Genomic DNA, 22957 nt, shown 5'->3' on the forward strand with positions numbered 1-22957 from the left:
GCAGCCTTGCTGACACTGCTTAACCAGGGATATGCTGTGAGCTTTGCAAGGGGAGGGATAGAGAGCCACAGATTGTGCAGGGGATTAGGAAACAGCATTTGCTGCGAACAACTTTTTCTCCGTAACATTTGAAATTTCTCTAGGGGAGCAAGTTGTTTAGTGCAGCTGTTCCCTGGCCATGCCCTATTATTCTAAGCAGTCCATTAGCCACGTGCATTTCTTACAGATGTGTGTTCTGTGTTTTGAAGAAGGAAATATCCAGTATAGCAACTTTTGTCTTCATACAGTCCACCTTCTGGTTCTTTCGGCAGGTCCACACCACCACCTGGGAACAACGAGGCTCTCTTTTCCAAGTACTCCTATTGAGAACTGCAGTCCATTATCCCTGAATCAGTCTGTCCTCGTCTAGATTACCTCCACATCCTCCAAAAACATTCTTAATGTAAAGCAAGCGAAATGAGGCCCTGTGTATCATTTTTAGCCAAACACATCCCTTATTAGGTGGAAAGATAATTTTCTTTAATTTCCATTCAGCTGATTTATTTATATTTGCTATGACTGTTTTCTCTTCTCCTAACATTGACTGCCCTCAGCTACAGAGATAAGAATAGGGGAAAAAAATTATACTTGCCCCAGATTATTCTTCCTTCAAATTATGGCTTTAAACTATAATTCAAATCTTAAAAACTACTATTTATTTCATTAATTCTGGATGATTTGGTATTTTTTCTTGGTACAATATTTGCTATGATCAGTTTGTGAAATCAATTTTGACCTAGTTGTAGAAACCCCTTAAGCAACAGAATGTTTAATGGACTGTGTAAGAATTGTAAAGAATAATCCATCTGTTGGAAACATTAACAGAAAGAGATTCGAAAGCAACTGTTAATTTTTTTAAAAAATAATGAGAGATCACAACAAAGATGCCTCCCATTTTAAGACATAGACATAAGACTTTCTCCATTTCAAATGTAAGAATATAAGCAAATCCTGCATTAAACAGTCAAGATCCGTGAGTTGTAGGTAACTGTATAACGTAGTCCTCTTTATCTGTTCAAGTCTATTAGAAAACAGTTACCTGCTTCCAGTGCTTCTGCTGGGAGGATGATCTAGAAGCTGAGTTGACACTTCGGAATCTCCTAATGTTCAGCTTGGCTATACTTCTACATTTTGTTTCATTTTGATGCTATCCTTTAACTTACACAGCTCATTTACTTATTTTATTATCTTCACCCTCCAAAGCGAGGTTTACTATTTCTTCTCAGCCTTTGTTTCGCAAGGGAACAAGTGAAGATATTATGGAAGATGGTCTTTATAAAACGCTACCCACTATGCTGATAATCCTTCACAGCCCTTCCTTATACTCTCTCCTGTTCTTAAACATAAGAGTCAGAAACAATAAACAATATAGCACATGAAAGGCTAACAGCATTCTGTATAACAGCTACACTTATGTACCTTTACTAAAAATATCTTGCTCAACACACCTTAATCACATTTGCTTCTCTTCTGGTTCAATCACATCAGGTGCTCTTAGTGAATCTCACACATAATTAATAATATTAGATAACACCTCTATTCTGTGATTTCCAACCGAATAACCCCCAGGTGACAGTTAGTACTACTAGTGCTTATGGTCTTAACCTTACATCTTATAATGGAAAATCTAATCTCATCCCATTTCCAATAGGTCAGCCTTCACAATCAACCAACTATTCCTGCATATCTTGCTCTTCCTGTGTAGCAATGATGCCTTCTACATCCCATGAATATTTTCCTATTCTTTGTGCAAACACCTTTAACAAAAATTAAGACAGGTTGATTCTAAAACAAGAAGAACTGCACTTAATGCTGAGTCTGTGAATATTTCATGAAGTTAATGATGATTCCTTTTCATTATTTTTTTTTTATTTTCCTTCTTTTCCTGGGCTAAAGACTGCAGTTCCTTCAAGCAGTATGACTAACAATCAGAAAATTGACTCATGTTTTCACGATCACAGTATCGAAACATTCCTGAGTAAAAAAACAAAAGGGAGGGGGATTCAGTTTAACATAACATTATCTAATGTGGAATCTTCCCAGGAGAATTTGTGAAGACAAGACAATAATATTGCCACATCATTGTATCTCTGAATTCCAAGTTGCTCAATACAGATATTTGACTGAAATAAGCAGTTACTCTCTGCATGTACCACTACTTTGTTTGTCATTTGCAGTAAACACGTACATTGACAATGAAAAAACAGTTGCTCATTAAAAGTAATTAGAATAAACCAACAGAAAGCTACAGACATTGTTATTTTAAAAGTTTAACTACTAAGTTAAATAAGTCAAGGATTAAGCTGAGAAGTACACAGCAAGCATATCGAGCCAGCTTTGTCACACTAGTTACAGAGAGATGCTTCCATCCACAGTTAAGTTCAGATCCCTGCTTCTACTTCTATTGCCCTCTCTCCTTCAGTCTAACGCCTAAAAGTCTAGAAGAAACACTTTTCAATGTGCCAGGGTCTAAAAACCGGCCTGAATGCCTTTTTTTAAGCAAAGAAAAATGAGTTCAGGAGATATGAGAGAAGAAAAAAAAAAAAAAGGCTAAGGAGATGTGAGAGGAAAAATCTAGGGGGAAAAGGATTGAGAGATAAATATTACAAAGTACTGTACATTGGATACCAGGGTTGGGAAAAAAAAAAGTGAAAAAACAACTATCACAGTCAAGAAGAGAGCACAGAACAAAATGTTATGTGCCTCTGAAGAAGTATTTTTATCTATCAACCAAATAACTAAGTCATGAAAATGGCCAACATAACTTCAACTTACTCTTGACTGCAAAAACAGCATAAATAATATAAGAACACAACAATAATGCTGCCTCCAGAGTTCAAGGCATTGAAAAATGTCAAGTGGACAATGCCGAAATGGAGATGGGGGCTGGCGGAGAGGAAAAGATAAATACAAGGAGAAAGAAAATGTTCTTTTCCATGACATAAAAACAAGTACATTAAGAATAAAAGGGAAAACATAATGAAGCTGTGATGTACACTGTATACTTAGAGGTTAAAGCAGACATCCAGAAGACAAACATCTCAAACTCTTATCTACTTAAGCTCATAAAATTTCCCATGAACTGTATTACTCACTAATCTTTACAAGCATGCAGAATGGTTACTGAGAATGCTGTCCAAATATCCATTACAGTAAAAGAACATAAACAATGCTGCATATCTGACTACAATATCACTTTCTTTCTACATAAGAAATTCACGTCAAAAGAAATCATGTCACTTGTCAGCCTAGAGACTAAGCAAATGAGGAAATGAAGTCCCTCACTCATTTAATTTTATCATATATTTATACTGGTAATATAATGCCAATAAAAATGTTACTAACAGAATCATCTCAGACCTAGGACTTCATAGGAACTAATTAGCCTAAAAGTGCACAAAGGAAGAAGGCCCAAGAAAACTCTGTGATTGTCATCATCCAAATTAACTTAAATTGAAAAAACTATAGTGTATGTTGGGCTACATTCTGTTCCCACTTGGAGGAATGTAAACACAGAGACATTAAATAGTATTATCCTGTGTAAGAAAAAGTTAGGCTCTCATTTTAAACTTGGTAATTAAAGGGTTGAAAGTAAAAGCAAACTGAAAAAAACACAATTCTGGCTTAACAAGTCTCTCCGCAGCCAATTGCAGTTAACTGAGGACGCACACCCGCCTACATCACTACCTGCCATCTCTGTATGCTCTGAAAATGTACTATCATGGCCAGCTACAGCTTCTGTCCAAAACTCTTCTCATCTATGTCATCAAACTTGCAAAGAAATCAGATGTGAGATAGAGAGACACTGGTCCATTGAGAAGGTAAGTCAGTTTGTGGATGGCCTTATGAAGGAAGCTCTATCTACACCTGGGAGGGGAAAGGAAGGGGCCTGTAAATCAATCATAGCAAAGTTTGAAAGGGGCAAAAAGGTCAGAAAGAAAAAAGACAAGTGGTAAAATATTTTAGTGCCTTGATTCCTTTCTACATAAAAGCATAAACTTATTAGAACTCCTAAGGAAGCTTATTCATCAATAGCAGACATAACACTCATTCAATTTTAATGGTGTAATGGGCAAAATCATTGACTGGTAAGTATATAAATTCATTGCTAATAAAAAAGAATAAGTGATACAATGAAGGTGCAGTGGCAGTCATCACCAATTAGAGTAACTTGCCTCAGTTGGTCCACTGAACGTAATTTAGTACTGAATATTAACACAGGAAAAAAGTTAGATCATGTTAGATCAAGATACAAAAATACAAAGTTACAGACTTGCTAAAAGGTAGGAAATGTAGGAAATGTTTGTAAGACGGTGTAGAATTGTATCCTAGAAAGCAAGGACTCAAAAAAGACTTGGAGGATGGAGATACCAAGGGCCATTGATCATATTTTTAACTGAAATGGTTCTTAAGACCTTTCATTTAGTAAACAAGGTCAGAATGGAGATTAACTTCACTGAACTGAGCTAAGGATCATTTGCTGATGTCCACCCTCCCTAAGAATTCCCATTTCTGCTTCACTGACAGTAATATCAGACTTGAATCTAAATAAATAAGGTGATTAAACTCCACTTTCTCCTCTTTTGTCAGGGAAAATAGCCTCAAAGCTAAGAGAGTTAGGTTTTTTTTCCAGAGAGGATTTCCCTTTTTATCAGAACACTGGGGCTTTCAGCCTCATTTCAGTAAAACAAATCACCCAAACAAATTGTGGTGCTGAAGTACATGATGCTGTGAGTGCAGTCATCCTCTCTGTGACAATAACAAATTAAAACTGTCATTCCGCTTTAAAAGATCCTAAAATACAAGCAGATCTTCAAAAGATCCTTGCCATTAGCATTCTGGAAGAGATGCTAACTGTGCCTCCTTTCACAAAACACAAGCAGCCATCAAAATCACTACTGTAAACAAGACATGAAAAGAAACTCTTAACACTGGGCTGCTGGTAGTAAGTTCTGCATTCAGATTCCATATTTCTATCATAAAAGAATCTTGAAAACATTTCTTGAGAAAATTTAATACTTCCTCAATCCGTGGCAGAACGTTAAGTTCAAAGGCAACAAGGAACTTGGACTAGGAGAGAGTACAATTCCAGTCAGACCTTACTGAGCTATAATCTGTTAAAAATTAGCCATTAACCTTCTTTCTGCTTGCTTCCCTCAGGACAATTATGACAGCCCCTCAAACTAACATTTGAGCTGTAACAGCAGTTCACCTGTACCATTATCAAAAAAAGGCAAGCAGAGAAGGTATTTGCTGGTAACCGACGTTAAGGCTCTGGACACAGCAGGAAGGCCAGAACAAGAAGGGAGACCAGCCAATCTTGGTTCGACTGAACTTAGTATCTCACAGGTCTCTCAACTGAAATATCTGCAATTCACCAGAAGTACAGGAAAAAAGATAAGGGTGAATAGAAAGCTAACTGTGGAATAAAAGAAACACACCTAAAACGTTCCTGCTGCTGGAAGAGCATTCTGAATCAGTGCCTATTTTTATATATACCCAGGATGTTAGTCTTCCATCTGTATCCTGAAAGTAAAACTGCCTTAAAAACAATCAGGTCTAGAAAAAGGAATATGGACACCAACTGAGCTGTAAAGCCAACAGACTGAAGTGGTTCACAAGGTGCTGGGGCAGGCAGCTGGCACTGAAGATCTTTGAATCAGAAGATTTACAGGAACTCAAGTGAAAAAGCAATTTTGATAGACAGACATCAGGCAAAGATAGTGAAGACCTATATTTTGCCTATTTATGCTTTTCTGCCAACGGGAGAACAAGAATAATCATGCTTGAAAGTTGCAGACACAGCTCTGGGGCCAGATGCACTTAATCCAGAGCAAAGATATATATGAGGAAGTTGAAAACCCAAAGAAAAGAATCTACCAAAACCTTCTCCCATAGACAGTTTCAGGAGAAATACCAAAGTCAGCCAAGGACCACAAAGGACAGGGCAGTCGTCTTAGCAGACAGAGTAAGAAAGCAAGTGGTTTGAGGAGCTCATTATATCCTGAAAGAAAATGAAGAAAAATATTAATTAAGAGAAGAATAAAACATTGGCACTGAGGAGTTCCTCTGTAAATAGGGCCAAGTGGTCATTGACAAAACTACTTAATCTTGAGTGAGGACAGTTTAGAAGAATGCAAAGGTGCAAAATGTCATGCCTTATGTGCTACATTTTGGGCATGAGAAGTGATGAAGCATCTAGATACTCTACAGCTAAGGGTAAGAATTTCATGATACCAAGTAAGTGCATTGATTTGGAGAACAAAGAGACACTGTACCGGGTGTCCTGTCCAATAAATTTGCTCTATATCCTGTCAGCTTGATTTTTAGCCTACATAAAATTACTTTAAGAGCTGTCAATGTCATATTGGAAATATACTTGAGAATATATTTCATTGATACTTGATTGGTTAAACACATCCATTAATGCAGCAGATGGTAGTGATAGGATGCATTTGTGAGGATGACACACATGCTGTGCCAGCACACTTCACCTAACGCCATTCTGTGAGCACTCTAAAACTTCATCAAAACAGGGTGAGGGGACTGCAGAAAAATCACTCCTGAACAGAATTTAACGGAGTCTGTAGATTCCACAGCAGGATCTGAGTTTTCTGATCCCAGATACTCTATGTATTTTTATGATATAGAAAAAACTGCAGAAATTAAACACTAGCTGTCAAAAATTTTATTGCAGGAATAAATATTCTCTGTTTAGGAATTTTCATTTATTTTTTAAGCCAACCATACTAATCACTATTGTCTAAACTGATAGCTACTGGCAATGGCAAAGCTCATCACCTGCAAGCTCCCTCGCCACTGTTCATTTGGGAAAACTATCTTAAGACAAACAGATGTTTCTGATGTTTTACACCAACAGGAAATGGACTGACTTTCTCCTTTTCCTTTCCTAGAAACAAATACTAGCAAAGAAACATCCTAGCACAGCTGTACTCAACACTTTCCTTATAACAATATGTCTGTGTGGGAGGCAGGCAATGAGTGGGAACAAACAGGCCAGGGGAAGTGAAGTGTATCATGCAGAAAATGAACACAAAGAACTCATTTAAAAACTCTGAATGGATTATTACACCATAACATTGACACACTAGCAGGGTAATAACAGTGTGATGTACAGATTTTGCTTTAAGATGTGATCCAAATCCTATCTCAACTGGTAATGAACAAAACTGAATCAATTATCTGTTGACAATCTCAATCCCCTCCAAGTGAACAGATGTCCACATTCTCAGAAAGCATCATTAGTATGAACAAACTGCAGGCTTGGAGGCTGAGTTGCAGCCTTGCCTTTAAGGATACGTCTTCAGGTCAAGCCTTAGAAATTAAATAATATGGTGAAATGCAGAATTCTTGCGGTCTCTGTGTGACTAAACCAAGCTCTTTTACTGATGATGGACTTACATTAAAAAGGAAAAATAACATTGAAGTTAATGCATCGTAGCCTCAATCATAACAGGAGAAGGAAATTGGAAGAAAACAATGAGACAAAACATTGCAGCAAACCTGATTTTAATTGTTTTATGCTGGAATTATGACATTTTAAAGTCATGAAAAGTTTTAGAATATAACTTTTTAAAAAGAGTGCTTCTGCTGTGAAATTCCTGCACCAAAACATAAATTCATGCTGCCATCTAATGGTCTAAATCAGCCGTTTCCAGCTCAACAATTAAACTACTAATCTGAACAATCACTTCCATTAGTCTTAGAACTACTATTTCTTTCCCTAAATTTTAACTCTCTGCAATTTGTATCTATTTTTCAGAATGAAATTAAAGTGTATTTAAGGAGGTAAAACCTATTCATATCAAAGAATTTTTATTTCATAGAATCACACAGAATCAGCAGGTTGGAAAAGACTAATGAGTTTGTTACTCTGATTCTTATCTCTCTCTCTTCTCTCTAGGTAAAATTTTTATCTTTCTCCAGTCCTTCCACTGCGATAGTCAGATGACTCCCACTATAGCACTCAAAATTATTACATATCAACATTCCTAGGCTTATTTCTCAGAGTAGATTCCAGCTCCAGATTCAGAAGCCTAACTTTAGGTATTTAATGTGTACGTATTTAGGTAGTTAATGTGTAGGAACTAAGCTGCTGTTACAGTGAAGCTCTGGAGAGACTCAAACAAAACACAGACATCTCAATTTTTGATGTGACAAAGAGATGCATTTGAGATACAGTTGCGTACCTAAGTCATCCGCATAATGTGACATTTGACTGGTCCATGAAAAGCACAAGTTTCCCACAAATAGCTAGAGTTCTGGTGGATTACATAAAATGGTATGATAACTGAATCCTGCTTTCAAGGCTTCCTCAAACTGCCTAAACATAGCTACACAGAGCTCTAAGGTATCTTGTCTGGCCTTCAGCTGCCCCTTTAAATATCTCCTCTAGATCTTCTGCCAAATCTATCAGCCCTATGTGGATGTCTCAAAGACCCTACAATGTCTCAAGCAGCACTAGAGGCCTATGTTTAGGCAACTTAGTGTCCTCACATCTGCAGCAATACATATCCGGGGGAGGGAATAAAAAAATCTGCCTTGTACACAGCTGTGCATAAAATCCTCCTCTACTGCAGAAAGCCTCAACAGAAAGGCTCAACAACTGAATTCAGCAACAGATAACAGGCTAATCACATGCTTGTAGCCATGAACAGACTCCACAGACTGATCTGAACTTTACCTTATCTAGGCTACTGACTGATCTAATCAATAGCAGATCAAAGTTCTTAAGACACAACAATCCTCTACATTATGCACTGGACTATCTGTGCCTCAAATGGATGAGGCTCTCCATGCAGAGAGACATCTCCTGCCAGAAGGTGAACAGGGCGCTCAGGCAGCATAAAAGGACTTTGAAAGGCCAGGAGAATGTCAGCCTGCGTTCTCTTTCTGTAAATAAAGTAACTGGGTTGTATAATTCCAGGTGTACTTCTGGAGATAACCTCAACAGATTTTACATTGTCTCCTGCAGTGCAACCTAATTCAAAATTTGGCTTTTATACCTGTTGTGGTTGGATTTTCCTTTTTTACACAGGACCATGTAACTCTTGCAGAGAAAATGAAGCTGGGTGAGGATTTAGATTGTATTCCTAAGCACTCAATGTCAATGCTAGTCTCAAATCTGCTCCCTTTGATGCATGTATTAAATCTTTAACTCAGTGTTCCTAGAAGAAACAAACTTCTAATTTTTTCTTTTATTTTTTCCTTTTATTTTTTCACCATGCAATCTTTTATTCAGCTGATTTGACGAATTTTGTATTTTATCCAATAATCACACAATCTATTCTCTTTTTGACCATTAGACTGGAGAACTAGTTAGTCCACTATGAAGCTAGCAGTTGTAAAAGTAGCTAGCCAAAGACTGGTCCTTAAACTTCCTTTCACTATGTCTCATTTTAAAGTGCTGATTCAGTATTTAGGGCACTAGTCCACAGGGCTGATAGACATCATTTCTATCTAGGAGCAACTAAGCCTAAGCAAACCATCTCATGCAGCAGCTCAGTATCCAGCTGAGGAGATATCTGCCTAGTAGGTAGGTACTACGTGCCCACAGGGGATGATGCCCTGTGCTTTGTGGACAGGCAGCTTGGCTGGCCTCAAGAGAGACAAGAATATACTGCTTCTCTATTTCTCTGAGTTTGGTCTTGCAAACAGCACTGTGAAAAAGCGTTCACTGTCAAAGAAATATGTGCTCAGAATGATAAAGTTGTAAAGAAAAAGAGGTATGGTCTGTGTACTCTTCTCCCCGTGCATGAAGGAGAAAGGTGATAGTCTCCTCCTTAGTCTGTAGTATATATCTGTGCAGGAAGAACCAATCATAAACAAAATCAACATGAAAGCTCAAGTGCAGCAGAAATTGTCAAAGAGCACAGAAGCTGCATTTCATCCCAGAGACACTACCACTTCGCATGACGTGCTTAAAGAACTATCATACCATCCAGACTACTCACCCCAAGCAAGAAACTGCTTTAATTACTCCCATTCTTTAGCTTGTCATTGTTTTGTATTTTCTTTGTTCCTATACTGCACAAGTTTTTTTAATTATGGAAGCCTTTTTTTAATAAAGGTTTTTCAAGCACTTTAGATTGTGGCCAGACATATTTTAAGGATTTTTATATAATAAGCAAATAAGTTCTGAATTCTCTCAAAACCAAGGCTTGAGTTTTGTGATCTCTTTGACACCATTTCCCATACTAAAACATCAAAAGCTGCTGTTCAGTTTCTAGAGGTTTTATTTTTTGCCTGAAAACACTTAGTTTGGTTAAGTCTGTAAGATATCATTTCTGTTTTGTCACTTACAGACATTCTATAATTGAAAATACTGCAGGATAATTAAACTTCAGGAATTACTCTCTTCTTCATTGCACTTAAAATAAAACAAACCAGCATTCAACAGTGACAAGGCAAACTGGATGATCCTGTAGTCTGAGTTGATATCTTATTGTATAGTTTAATTGCTCTAATTTGAACAGCCATGCTTTTAATCTTTTTCATGTGGTTTAAGCCAATTGTATACTCAGAGATGCAAGAGAGCACAGGTTCTCTCATTGGCTACAGATATGAGTAGTACGCACGTTTCAGCCTTGGCTCTGCCACTATTTCTCAAACCTGACCTGCCATTTCAAGGCTTATAGCCTCTTCCAAGTAGCGTGCCAGTTCTACTGAATTATGCCAAACAGTGTTCTCAAAACATGCAACCTTGTTAGCAAAGTTGCTGAAAGCATCAGTGTTTCTTTCCCCAGGGTCAGCTATACAAAATGCCATGTTCATAATTTTTGGCTTTTCTGTAATGTATATTGTTTGAACTCAAAAGATCCTTACACGCCTTTGTTGCAAAATTGCCCAAAATTACTACTTCTGAGTTTTTCAAAAGGTGGTATACAAGTAAATTCTCAGTGCCAAAAGGTTTTTTTTCCTTTACTATAATCTCTTAGTAATATAGAATTTTTTGTTAAATAAATAGGTACCTACTAAACTCAGGGTTGACAGCTTTTTTGCAAAAGCTCTGCCTTATCAGAGGCCACCGAGCCTCCTAGCACCAAACTTGCATGGATTTTACTTGAATAAAGAAAATCAAGGACTCCCAAGCTTTCTCATCAGAATGAGATGAATAAAGTTTGAAGTTCTTATCTATATTGTGAAATGATGTGCAGTATACAGATACTGAACCTACGAGAGACCTAAGTTGATAGCTTCATGTGATTCAGCTCAGCATCACACGGACTTTAGCAGCTTGAGTCGAGGTGCAGTGTAACAGCAACAGCCCAATGCTGCTAACAATCTAGCAAGTACTGCATTCACTAGCTTGAGTGAAGAGACAGGTTAATACATCCATACTTCATCCACTCTCAAGTGGGACTGTATTTCATCTACTTGACTACCCCTAAGAGGGAAGCAGACTCACCCTGCACTTTCTAACTTAGCACAGGAAATAGACTCAGAAGATTAGCACCTTTACCCTGGTGTCACACACTGCCTTATGTGCCTTACCTTCTGCAGGCTAAGAGTTTTGTACTTGCAATTCTGTAGCCTGCCTTTTACTTGCAGCTCTGTAATCCTTTAACTAAGTCACCTAGCCAGTGCTCTCCAGAGTTCCTCTCGCTGTATTTTTCCCTTGCTACTGTTCTCAAGGCCCTTCATCTGGAAATACCAACAAATTCACAGCACTGTATCTATAGGGTACTGTAACTTTATTGTACCTTAGCAGCAGCTTTTGGTATACATTACTAAGCCCAATAACATGCTTGCACAAAGCTCAATAAGTAGCCAGCTTTCAACACCTGCCTTGATGCAGCACTACCATAAGCAAGAGTAAGTCCTGAGCAAGTCCTGATGAAAACCATAGTATTACTACAGGCAACTGTTACAGGGAACACTTGCTGCATGGGAAAGGACACCCAGAGGAGGATGCTCATCTGTGAAACCCCACCACTTCCTTTCCAAGCTGGCCAATGGGAAAACTTTCCCTTTCTTATCCTTTTACTTGTGTGCTTTCCATTTTTCCATACAAGGAATTTTCCTGTTAAATATCAATTTACACCACCAGCTGCAGACCTTGCAAATGGATCTTTGTATTTTGCATGTAAACCTGTTTCAACATCCTCTCTGTGCAACACACTGATCATATAAACAGGCTCTGCCACATATGAAAATGTAGCTCTTCACATGCTTAAATCAATGCCAGCTGCCCTTAACTCACAAACTTCTAAACTGTTCTCTCTAGTGAGGGCACAAGCTTCTGTGTGATTAGTTGCAGGCCTAGGAGTAACTTCTCCCTCCCTCTCTCTCCCAAAACTGATTCATTTCCAAGCAACTCAACTCCCAATGCAGGAGACGGGAAACCTGCATGGATATAAAGGCTGGAGACAAAATGAAGGAGGAGGAATCACTGCCACCTAAACAGAAATCATCTTAGCCTGACAAGGAAACTAGCCCTCAACTTCGCATACAAATAGCAGCTCTTAGACTACATTTCAATGAGTTACAGAAAAGAGTCTTTTGTACCACTTGAAATACAAGACTTAACTGGTCTAAAGATATGCCCCAAGATGAATACGTTAACTCAAGTCACTCATCTTCACAGAATCAAAGTTTCCTAACACAATCTCTTAATCTTCATCTGTATCATCACCTGTTTGAAAAGCACTTCTATTTAAACAGAGATCATTAAAGGGAATTTAGTCACAGCATACAAGACAAAGCTAGCTTCCAACCTACTTAGCAGATTTTTTTATCTGTTCTGATTGCAAATAATAAACTACAGTCAGATACTGCTGAAAATGGAAAATACTGATTACAGCACATTACCTACATTATTTTTCAAATGTCGTTTTTAAACAGTCTATGCAGTCTACATCTACTTAGGAGCTCCAAAAATTCTTCCATTCTGCTACCAGGCTGCTAAAAATCAGCAAATGAATGCTAAGTATAACACAGCAGTATTAAGTTACTTCAAAAGGTAATAAACGTAACATATACCCCAGGAACATAATATAGTAGTACAGCATATGCTTCATATTCAGGACTTTGCTTACTATTGTAACAGCTCTAGAATGTGTCCCCAGACTTTCCTTCAGTGAGGGTGGGCACGAGGTGCACAGTGGGTAGTCCCACAACTGTATTATATGACACCATTCTTCTGTTTCCTCCTTACTCTGGTATTTGTGTGTGAGCTGGGGCACACACAGGGGGTATATTTTTACGTAAACAGATAAGGATATTTAGTTATTTAATACTTACAGTTATTTATCAATTCACCAGCCACAGTATTATCAGCCCTCCTGCATGGGCAACTGCACTAAATTAAGCACAATGAAGCAGGCAAGCACAGATTCTGGCCTTCTGCCCTACCCTATTTGCTTTGTGATCAGAAAAATCAAATGCTTTTGGCTACCTAACACTCCCAGAGTAATAAAGTTCATGTAACATTTGAGCCTAACATGGGAACATGCTTCCCATGAAATAAAGTTCCCAAGGAAGCAACTTTTTAAAGATTTCACTAGATGTACTAATTGCTTTCCAAAAAAAGAAATAAAAATCTTAAAACTCAGCAACTGCTGTTTCAGGGTTCTGCTCCCACAAATATGTTTCAGTAACTATTTTCAGATTCCAAAATTCCTCATTATATTATTTTGACTAGAACAGTTTGACTACAAGATAAAAATGTAATCTCATTAAAAAGGCAATTCAAATAAGGGTAGGGTTTCTAGATACTAACAAATGCCTTTCAAACATCATAATTACTTTTTAAACCACGATATATGTTAGCGGAGACTCAGGTCAGTAGCGACTAGAAATATAACACAAATAATAAAACAATCAGGCACTGTTCTGTAGAGTAATGAAAGAGTTTTCTTTCAGATTACTTTTGTTTGTTTATTACAGTTCTAGGTATTGTCGCTATTAAAAAAAAAAAAAACAGAATGAAACGTTAAAACCCTGAAGTTATCAGGGATCAAAAAATCTCAGGAAAAATAAAATAAGATTAAGTCAACTGAAATATTTTCCTTAGACAATTCTGAAATGCTGTATTTTCATTTCAAACTCCTTAATTTTCAAACACTGCTGTGAATTCCATTTTTAATAAAAGATCAGTTTTGAACTAAAACACTTCTTCAGAGTTCATAACCACATTCTTTTTGATAATGAAGAGATGCATAAAAATTAAAAGGAAATCCACTTAAGCAAATCTTTATAAGAAAGGCAACATTTTCCACTGATAAAACAGGCTATTAGAAATTCCTGACCTCTTTGGTTTGGTATTTTTCTTGTTTTAAAGATTATACTCGGTATTGGTTTTGGAACTACAAAAGAGCTTATCTAATTCTTTCCAGTACCTGAAAGGGGCCTACAAGAAAGCTCGAAAGGGACTGTTCATAAAGGCTTTTGGTGATAGGACGAGGGGGAACGGGTGTAAATTTGAGAGAGGCAGATTTAGGCTTGACATAAGGAATTATTTCTTCACCATGAGAGTGGTGAAGCACTGGAACAGGCTGCCCAGGGAAGTTGTGGCTGCCTCATCCCCAGAGGTGTTCAAAGCCAGGTTGGGTGAGGCCTTGGGCAGCCTAGTCTGGTGGGAGGTGTCCCTGCCCATGGCAGGGGGGTTGGAACTAGATGATCTTTAAGGTCCCTCCCAACCCAAACTATTTTATGATTCTATTCCTTTCTGGAAAAATAAAGAAAATTGTGGCAGAATTAGTGTTTGATAGGAATGGTTGGACTCGATGATCCGGTGGGTCTCTTCCAACCTGGTTATTCTATGATTCTATGAAAAAAAAAACCAAACTATCGCAGGAGATAGAAGTTTCTCGGATAGCAAATTAATACATATATGATCTTAAGTTTCTCTCAGACTGTTGCACAAGATACAAACTACATTTAATTCAGGACAAGCTAGAACAGTTTTTCTATCTGTAATAAAATTGTATAAATATCAAAGATGAAGATGATTAAAAATTTAGAACATAATGAAGAATGAAATATTTTGATAATCAGTTAAGAAAACTGTTCCACCCACTTTAATTTTCAATATTTTAATCTTTTAGAATTCGATAGTTTAAAAACAGAATTTTGAATTTGTCTTTTCAACGATCATTCCGACTTGTTACAGTAACAACAGCATTGATGGAGGGTTCTGAATCTAGGTTTCTAAACTATGAAATAAAGGATTTTCCCTAATCAAACACTGATGACCAAGGAATTGAGACAGTTGTTTAGGCGGAATGGTTAAAAAAAAAACCAAACAAACATCAGAACAGTTTCAAGTCAGTTTTCAAAACGCAGCCCTCCTAATTTTACAGCCAGTTCTAAGAAAAGTGTGCTTAATTTTTAATGATACCGATTCTAATCATGTGATGCAACAGCAAAAAAGAAAAAAGCAAAACCTCTCTCTGAAGTTAATGCTGTGCCTCCTCAGTGCCATAACTCTAGACTGCAACTCCAGTATGCACATTATGAAAGTAAAAACGGTTGGTTTACATGTCTTTATTCCTTGTGACATGCTTAGGGCACATGTCGTCTTTTAGAAAACAAATACCCGTGTTTCTAAATAAGGCTGCAGAGACTCTTCTTAGTAAAATCTTAGTTTTACTTTACTCTGAAGTAAGCTGGGAAGTTCATAAATATTTAGAACACATTGATAAGCAAAGGCTAAAACTCACCAAGTAGCAGAAAAAGTACAAACCTCTGATTGTACATGCCCCGGAAATTGTAATTTGCTCTATAATTGGGAAGTGGCTTTGGATCTAATGGCCTGTAGATGGCAGGCTCTCCTCTTTTCATAGCCAGACCATTCAGCTCCACTGTTGGAGTTATACTGCCTGCAAAAAAAAAAAACACAGGTAAGACATTTAAACCATAAATACTGCAAATCACACAAGCAGGACTGAAATGAGCAACAAAGACAGAGCTGCACGATATTATTTGGCTCTTAAATTAAAAACGAAGAAGTTACAATGACATTTCAGCGCCTCCACAAGACAGGGATATAGATGCCAATTTAATCACACGTAATGAAAAAGAATGTTTAAACATTTATCTTGGTGCATTTTCTATGCAGTTTCTGTAGATTAATCTTCACATATGAATAAGAAAGTCAGCACTGTAATCAAGTTGGTTATTCATCTTTCCAAAGTGCTTATAATACGGTGTGACACTTTCTGAAACTACAAAGATAGAAGAATAACATCTGTTCTCACTGAATATCATTAAATAAAACCCCAAATAGAACAAAGAGCTATTGAAACAAGCAAACAGTAATATGCATTACTGCAGTCATCTGGAATTCTTACAACAAATTAGAAGATATGTTTTATTTGCAAGCCTTTAAAACCTATGACAATGTCTGAAAACTAATGATCTAACAAGAACGACCTCACAAACTGAAAATATAACTACTGGAAATCACTGTCACTACAGCCATCTACTGGTGACAGAATACAAAAAAACCAAAGCCAGTGTTTGCCTACTTCTATGGTCTGCAAAATGCCAAACAGAAAGCTACACTGTGACTTTATTTTTTGTTAAAGTGTTTAGTTACAGTATTCCCCACTTGCGTTGCTGTAAGAAAATCCCAAATAAGCTAAATGCACATTCCAATAAAAAGGAGTTAATATTTTCTCAAAATATTTTCATAAGAGGTTCAAATGAATCTAGCCTTAAAATAGCTATGATGAATTTGCCAGTTTGCCATTGAGGCTTTATATGCCAAATGATGAAAATTATTAGGCAACACTTATTAAAAAACTTCTATCAACAACCATTTTTATAGTTTCCAGAGAAAGGAATGACTGATTTCAACTATTTAATAAAAATGCAAACTATCTTTTCAATGAGAGATACTTGTGCATATACAATACACCTTTCTTGGAACAAAATTACAATGTTAAGTGACACAATTTTAATGAATTCTCTTAAAGCCTATTTCTCTTGTTATTAGCTTTTCCCTTTAAGAATATGTTTAAAGCCAAAAAAAAATCTAGAAGCTCAGTAATACGCCGCAATGTCAAGAATCAAACCCAGGATTCCTTTTAATAGAAGTCTGAGCCTCTTGCTTTCTAAACACTCAAAGTCACAGTGACTGTGAAGGACAAAACCAACTTCCCAGTCTGGAGAAACAATGAATTGATCACCAAAGGAGCAAGAGAATACAATTACACCACTCTCAAACAACTTGTAGTGGCTAACACCCAGGATAATACAAGCTCTAAAGGAAAATTACTCCTGCTTTTTTTCCATGATGGAGAATATTATCTGCAAAATTCCTCCATTTCAATAAAGTGGCTGAAGAAGACTTTTTCAAAAAGGGAGGGAAGAGTGGGACAGAGGGAAATAAAAAACGAAGAAGGGAAAAGGGGGGAAAAAAGGAGTGTAATAGAGAAAAAAAGGAAAAAAAGACATTTTTCTCACTGTTCTTTTTCTAGTTTGAAATAAAGTTGAGTATTTTTTCAGTTTATTTAATCAAATAAGACAGAACAGATCACTGAGCATGCTGCTGAGATGTATACCTCAAAAGGCATTGCACACATAGAAGGCAACTCACAAGTAACACCTTAAAATGGAGAATGCAAGACAATGTACATTCTTTTAGTCAAACAATAATTTCTAAAGCCAGCTGAAAGCTTTTTGAAAGCATAGGTTGGTACGAAGGAAAACCCGCGATGTGAGAAATTACCTGTCAAAATTCTCATGGCAAATCCTGACCTTTTATTTACACCACAGATACAATTTCACATGATTGGACTGGATAAAGTTTCCAATATGATCAGAAAATTAGCTAAAATAACTCTTTGGGAAAAATGTTTTACTATGGTAACAATGGTACAGTTGAATATGGTTTTGTCCTGGCTGTCTCCTACTGATCACATACAATCACTCTATACACATCTGAGTTTCATCTAAGTTATTCTCTCACAGTTCAAGTGTTTTAGGTATGTGCATTAAAACTTCTCCTGTGCAAATTCACATTATACTATCATACCTGTAAGACAGCAATGTTGATTCTCAACCTCCAACCTAAGTAAATTCAGCAAGATGCTAGTTAATAGTGTATAATACTCCAACACTTGAACAAGATTTAATGCACAGAGGAAAATGTCATACCTGGATTATTGTTAACATTATTTTTGGGTGGTCTAGGCGTTGGTTTGGGTAGGGTAGTTTCACTCAATGCTTTGCTAGCAGCAGCATGTTGGGCCTTTTTAATACTGCTTCCTTCTGCTTCCCAGGTCTGTTCCCCAAGAGTCAGCTGCACTGTGAACAACTTCAAAGACAAAGAATAGGTAAACACTGGCAAGATCATGACTGTGGATTAGACAGACTTGTATAAAAACTTTCAGGGCTGAAGAAAAATTGTGCTCTCTTTTCATTATATTCAGCTCACAGAAAACACACCTAACTCTCACAGAGATCAGCGGTCTTTATCAGTGGGCAACATCTGGCCTTTTAAATAACAAAGTAAAATAGCATAATATTCATATCAGCTATCAAAGAACAGAATACTATTTAAACCAAGTAATAACAACAGCAAACTGGTCCTCTGCTCTTGAAAGACTGTATACAGATTAGTTAAGACCACATTTCTTCCCATGTTTGAACACATTTAGTCACTTTAACGTGTGGAAAACAGGTAAAGAATGCTAATAAAAAGAATTAATTTTGCAATAATTCAGAACGAATATAGCAACTGCAAAGTCCTTAAAGGCAGTAGAGAATTGGCTCAAATATTTTTACATGGTGAAAGAATTTCTCACACAATCTAATTCCTGAAAGTAACGTGTATTGTTAGAGCAGAGTCACAACTCAAATACATTCAGAAACATGAGAAAGAAAGAAAGAAAAGAGCATTAACTTTTTGAATGAAACTACAGTTCTTTAAAGTAGACTCTAAAGTGAAGACAGCTGTAAAAATTTAGAGTTCAGAAACTGAATACTGATAAAAAATTTCCAAGTCAGCAATAAAGGATTAATTCAAGCATTATCTATGCTGCGCAAATTGTGAAGATAAAACTCAATGCATATTTAAGATATTTGATAGTGTATCTTCTGTATGATACCTACATGTTCTGTTTAAATTTGAGCATCTAAGAATAAGAGGAGAATGGGTAAGAACTCAGTATCTTTTCCATATCAATTCCATACATGTACAGCAAGATTTAATAGTTAGATACAAATGGTAAAGTAACATACGTCCACCTCAAAACAGACTGACTTACTTGAGGCAACATATAGAAATGTACATATAAGTGTGAGCAACACGTAACTATCCAAATGGAAATATTACTTTATTTGCTCTATACTTTTTAGAATTATTTAAGCTTGCTAGATCCAGGACCAGTTATCTAGAGACAAGCATGATAGCCAACCTTTAAATTTGCCTTTACATATATTGTCATTTAGCATGTACTTGCAAACAAGCATTTGAACACAAGTAGATACGTGCCTCCCAATTCAGCCCTAGACACATCCACTCAGTGCATATGAACTAAATTCTACAAATACATAGTTTTATCTTCATTACAAGCTTGAGTTTTGGCCTACTGTAATTTTCAGAAGCACAGGGCAAATGTCCATATCACAGTTCCTTTCACCGTGTCACCTTTTTTCCACAGCAGTCATGGCAATTTCCTCATGGACAAGGGGGAACAGAGATACAGTTCCTTAATTCTGCATCTGAAAGCTAAGCTGGGTATTAGAGCTAAACACCCCTAATCACATACATTACCTATAAACACATCCTTATTGCTTAAGGAATTTAAGTTCTCGATCTGGAGTATGTATATTTTATCATTGTAGTATTTTTATAGGAGAAGAATAATCTTGAATTTCAATAAAATTTAAATTAACAATGGCTATTTGTCTACCTATAGCTCTGTTCTTCGTGCTCAGGAGCAATAAACAGGAATTCAGGATATTAAAGGGCTTGCTCAGTAAGTTTCTATAGCCAGAGTTCTAACTTGCTCATTTGGCCCATCTGACTTAACTCCTGCAGAAAAACACACATGGTAGAAGGTGGGAATTTAACTAAAGGAGTAAAACTGTCTAAAACCAACCTATGGAGCAGCTAATGAGATGCTCATGTTCTGCAAGACCCAGGACAACAGTTCTGCTACAGACTAAGAGGCAATTCACACCAATTTTCTGAGGCAGTTTGTATGCCTTAGGTTCAACGTAATTATGTTACGGCTAGAGAGCAGAAACATGAAGGCCACAGAGCTTTGTGCCTGCTTTCAGTCCACTGCGTTCGTAAGATCAGTCTTCCTTAGCTCTGGTAATTCTTTCCTCCTCAATTATTCTGCATGTAGAACTTATTCTCCTTTTTCCTGGCCTTTTAAAGAGCTACATCCCTTACCCCTTTCCCTTTTCTCTCTACTATCATCCACTTCCTTCTCTCCATGTTTCATATAAATGTCTTCCAAGATGCCATTAACATAGAAGCACAGAATAAATGATCAATCTGACTACTGTACTCAAAAATGTTAATTTATGCTATCAAAGACTTGCAGACTCCTAGAAATGCTAACCACACTGTCAGGAAGCACCACTTCTCTTCCAGCTCCACTGTTTCTGGTTTCCCATTTCACTCCGACTATCAAAACTTACTTCTAGAGACAACTAGGAAAAAGGATATAAAGATTTACTAGCATTTGCGGTGACAACACAGACAGCTGTCCTGTAAAGCATATCTCTGAAAATCATGAAAAACCACTGGCGGACAGGAACAGAGCATGCGTGGAAGGAAAGCAATGTGAGACACTCCTTAAATGGTAAACAGCAGCAGCAGAATTGCTTCCTTCAGGTCATGCTTTCTAAGACAAACTCAGCTCTGTTTCACAAATTCTGTCAGGTACTAGCAAGACATTATACTAAACTGCTAACACAGTCATAACAGTTTCTATGCCTCTGCTTTTCATAGATCAAAGGTACACAAGTCTGCATAATCTTATTAACGTAACCCTTGTTCTTCATCCCTTTCCCTCCTTCGTTGTTCACATTTGCTACACAGATCAAAGTAAGACTCCATAGAACATCATGTTGGAGAGGACCTCGAGGATCATCTGGTCCACCTTTCTTAGCAAATGCATGGTTCTAGACAAGATGGCCCAGCACCCTGATCAGCTGAATCTTAAAAGTGCCAGATGTTAGGGGTCAACATCCTACAGAACATATGTTTTTTTTACCACTATGAGCATAGTTAAAAATAATGAGAGGTAAATTCAAAAACTGAAAACTTAAGTAATACATCGAAATCAGGCTATCAAAAATGCACCTAATGCAGGGTCAGTTGATTTCAATCATATTAGTTCCTTTAAAAATAATACCAAAATATGTGAACTATTTCTTCTGCTGCTAAAATTTTAAGTGTAGTGTGAATGTAACATAACTGAAATCTCTTTACTGAGGAGGAATATGAACAGTCAAAACCACACCTCTGGGTATAAACAAAGCACTTCTTATTTCACAGTAAAGGAAAAAAAAGGTAACAAAACAAATATAGAACACAACAGTGAAAAGCTACAGAAAGCACAACAGATATAACAGGCCACAACCTAAACCAAGTAAACCAGTGTATCCTGTGGTACCAAACACTAGCAGGAAGGGGAGGAGTACTTCAATTTCCATTGACAATGAGGAATTCTAAAAGCTTGCCGCTTGTTAGCAGCCCTGCACCTGCTGACATCATTTCCACAGTACAAAGGATGCATGAACACCAGCCAAAATACAGGTGAATGTTTCGCATCAACTCTGCATTAGTTAATAAAACAAGGGGCAACAGCAAAGAGATGCCCCACGACCAGCTGAAACTGTTATTAATCCATCATGTGATCCCATGTCTTACACAGTTTTGCCAGTTTAGAAAGACTGAGTGCAAGGCAGCTACTAATCATGGCATTTTATCTTTCAGAGGTTTTTTTCAGGCTTTTTTCTCCTCTCCCAGGTTGCTCCTAATGAGGGAGGAAATTCAAAATGACATCTGAAAATTATTACCATGAGAACATCCCTCTGTGTTCCCTATCATCCAAAAGCATCCTAATTTGTAATTGTGAAATTCAGTTGGATAGACAAATTAATATGAGAACTGAGCAAAATTAACCATCAGTTCACTAGTAACTTTAATGCTATAATCATATCAGGAGTCTTAATATCACCATAAATCTTAAAGTTGCACAGTATTCAAAGGAAAGAACAGTAACGAAGTTTGTGCCCACAAGATCCAAAGACATGATATCAAAGCAAACAACTTTATAGACACAGAATCATATCAATAAGCACTTTAAAAAATGGCACAGTCCAGCTTTGTTGTTGTCTGCACTATCATAAAACAAATGCAGAGGTAGTTATCAGAAGTATGGGAACAGGGGAGAAGGCTTCGTGCAGCTTAAAAAGCAAATGTTCCATACGAAATAAGAAAGAGTGGCAATAACCCTGGAAAGGCCTTCACAAGGTCTTTATACAGGCCAACAAATACAAACCCAAAGGTAGAAATCAAAATAAGGTACACAAATGATCTATTCTGCTTCAACAGAAGTACAGACATACTTTCTGAAAGCATAAAGAAAGCAAAATACAGAACAGTAAGAAACTCTTCACACAAAAAATGTGGCTGTGTTTCACAAGTGTACTCATCCAGCCCATGACATTAACTGATCAGCATTTAAAGTATGGCTCATCACCTGGAACTGTGACCTTACCTTGGCATGAGCAGGCCCTCTTTCATTCAGAAGCTTATACTGGGGTTGAATTCTATTGAAACGGGCTAACTCATTTACCAGACACATTGGAGTTTTCTCTTTGGGGTTTGCCATGTTATCTTGGAGAGGAGCTGTAAATAAAGAATCTGTAAAGTTTTTGTGGAGAAATGTATTCTTCACAACTTTGCAAAGCTTTGCAAAAGCAG

General features: G+C 37.1%; 1 protein-coding gene across 4 annotated transcripts in view; it reads right to left on the minus strand.

Annotated features, from left to right (window-relative positions):
- Positions 1–22957, minus strand: part of STAU2 (staufen double-stranded RNA binding protein 2) — a 164245-nt gene that overhangs the window by 125055 nt on the left and 16233 nt on the right. For 2 of the 4 annotated variants that reach the window (XM_069854261.1, XM_069854259.1), the window contains exons 3-5: positions 22752–22882; positions 18163–18322; positions 15746–15881 (exon numbers count right to left, since the gene is read on the minus strand). In XM_069854261.1, coding sequence (XP_069710362.1) covers positions 15746–15881; positions 18163–18322; positions 22752–22882 — 427 coding nt within the window. Of the gene's footprint in view, positions 1–15745; positions 15882–18162; positions 18323–22751; positions 22898–22957 lie in introns of all 4 variants that reach the window. The other 2 variants (XM_069854260.1, XM_069854258.1) reach the window with 1 other exon arrangement.

Source organism: Phaenicophaeus curvirostris, chromosome 3 (assembly GCF_032191515.1).
Source record: "Phaenicophaeus curvirostris isolate KB17595 chromosome 3, BPBGC_Pcur_1.0, whole genome shotgun sequence".
NCBI classification, from domain to species: Eukaryota; Metazoa; Chordata; class Aves; order Cuculiformes; family Cuculidae; genus Phaenicophaeus; species Phaenicophaeus curvirostris.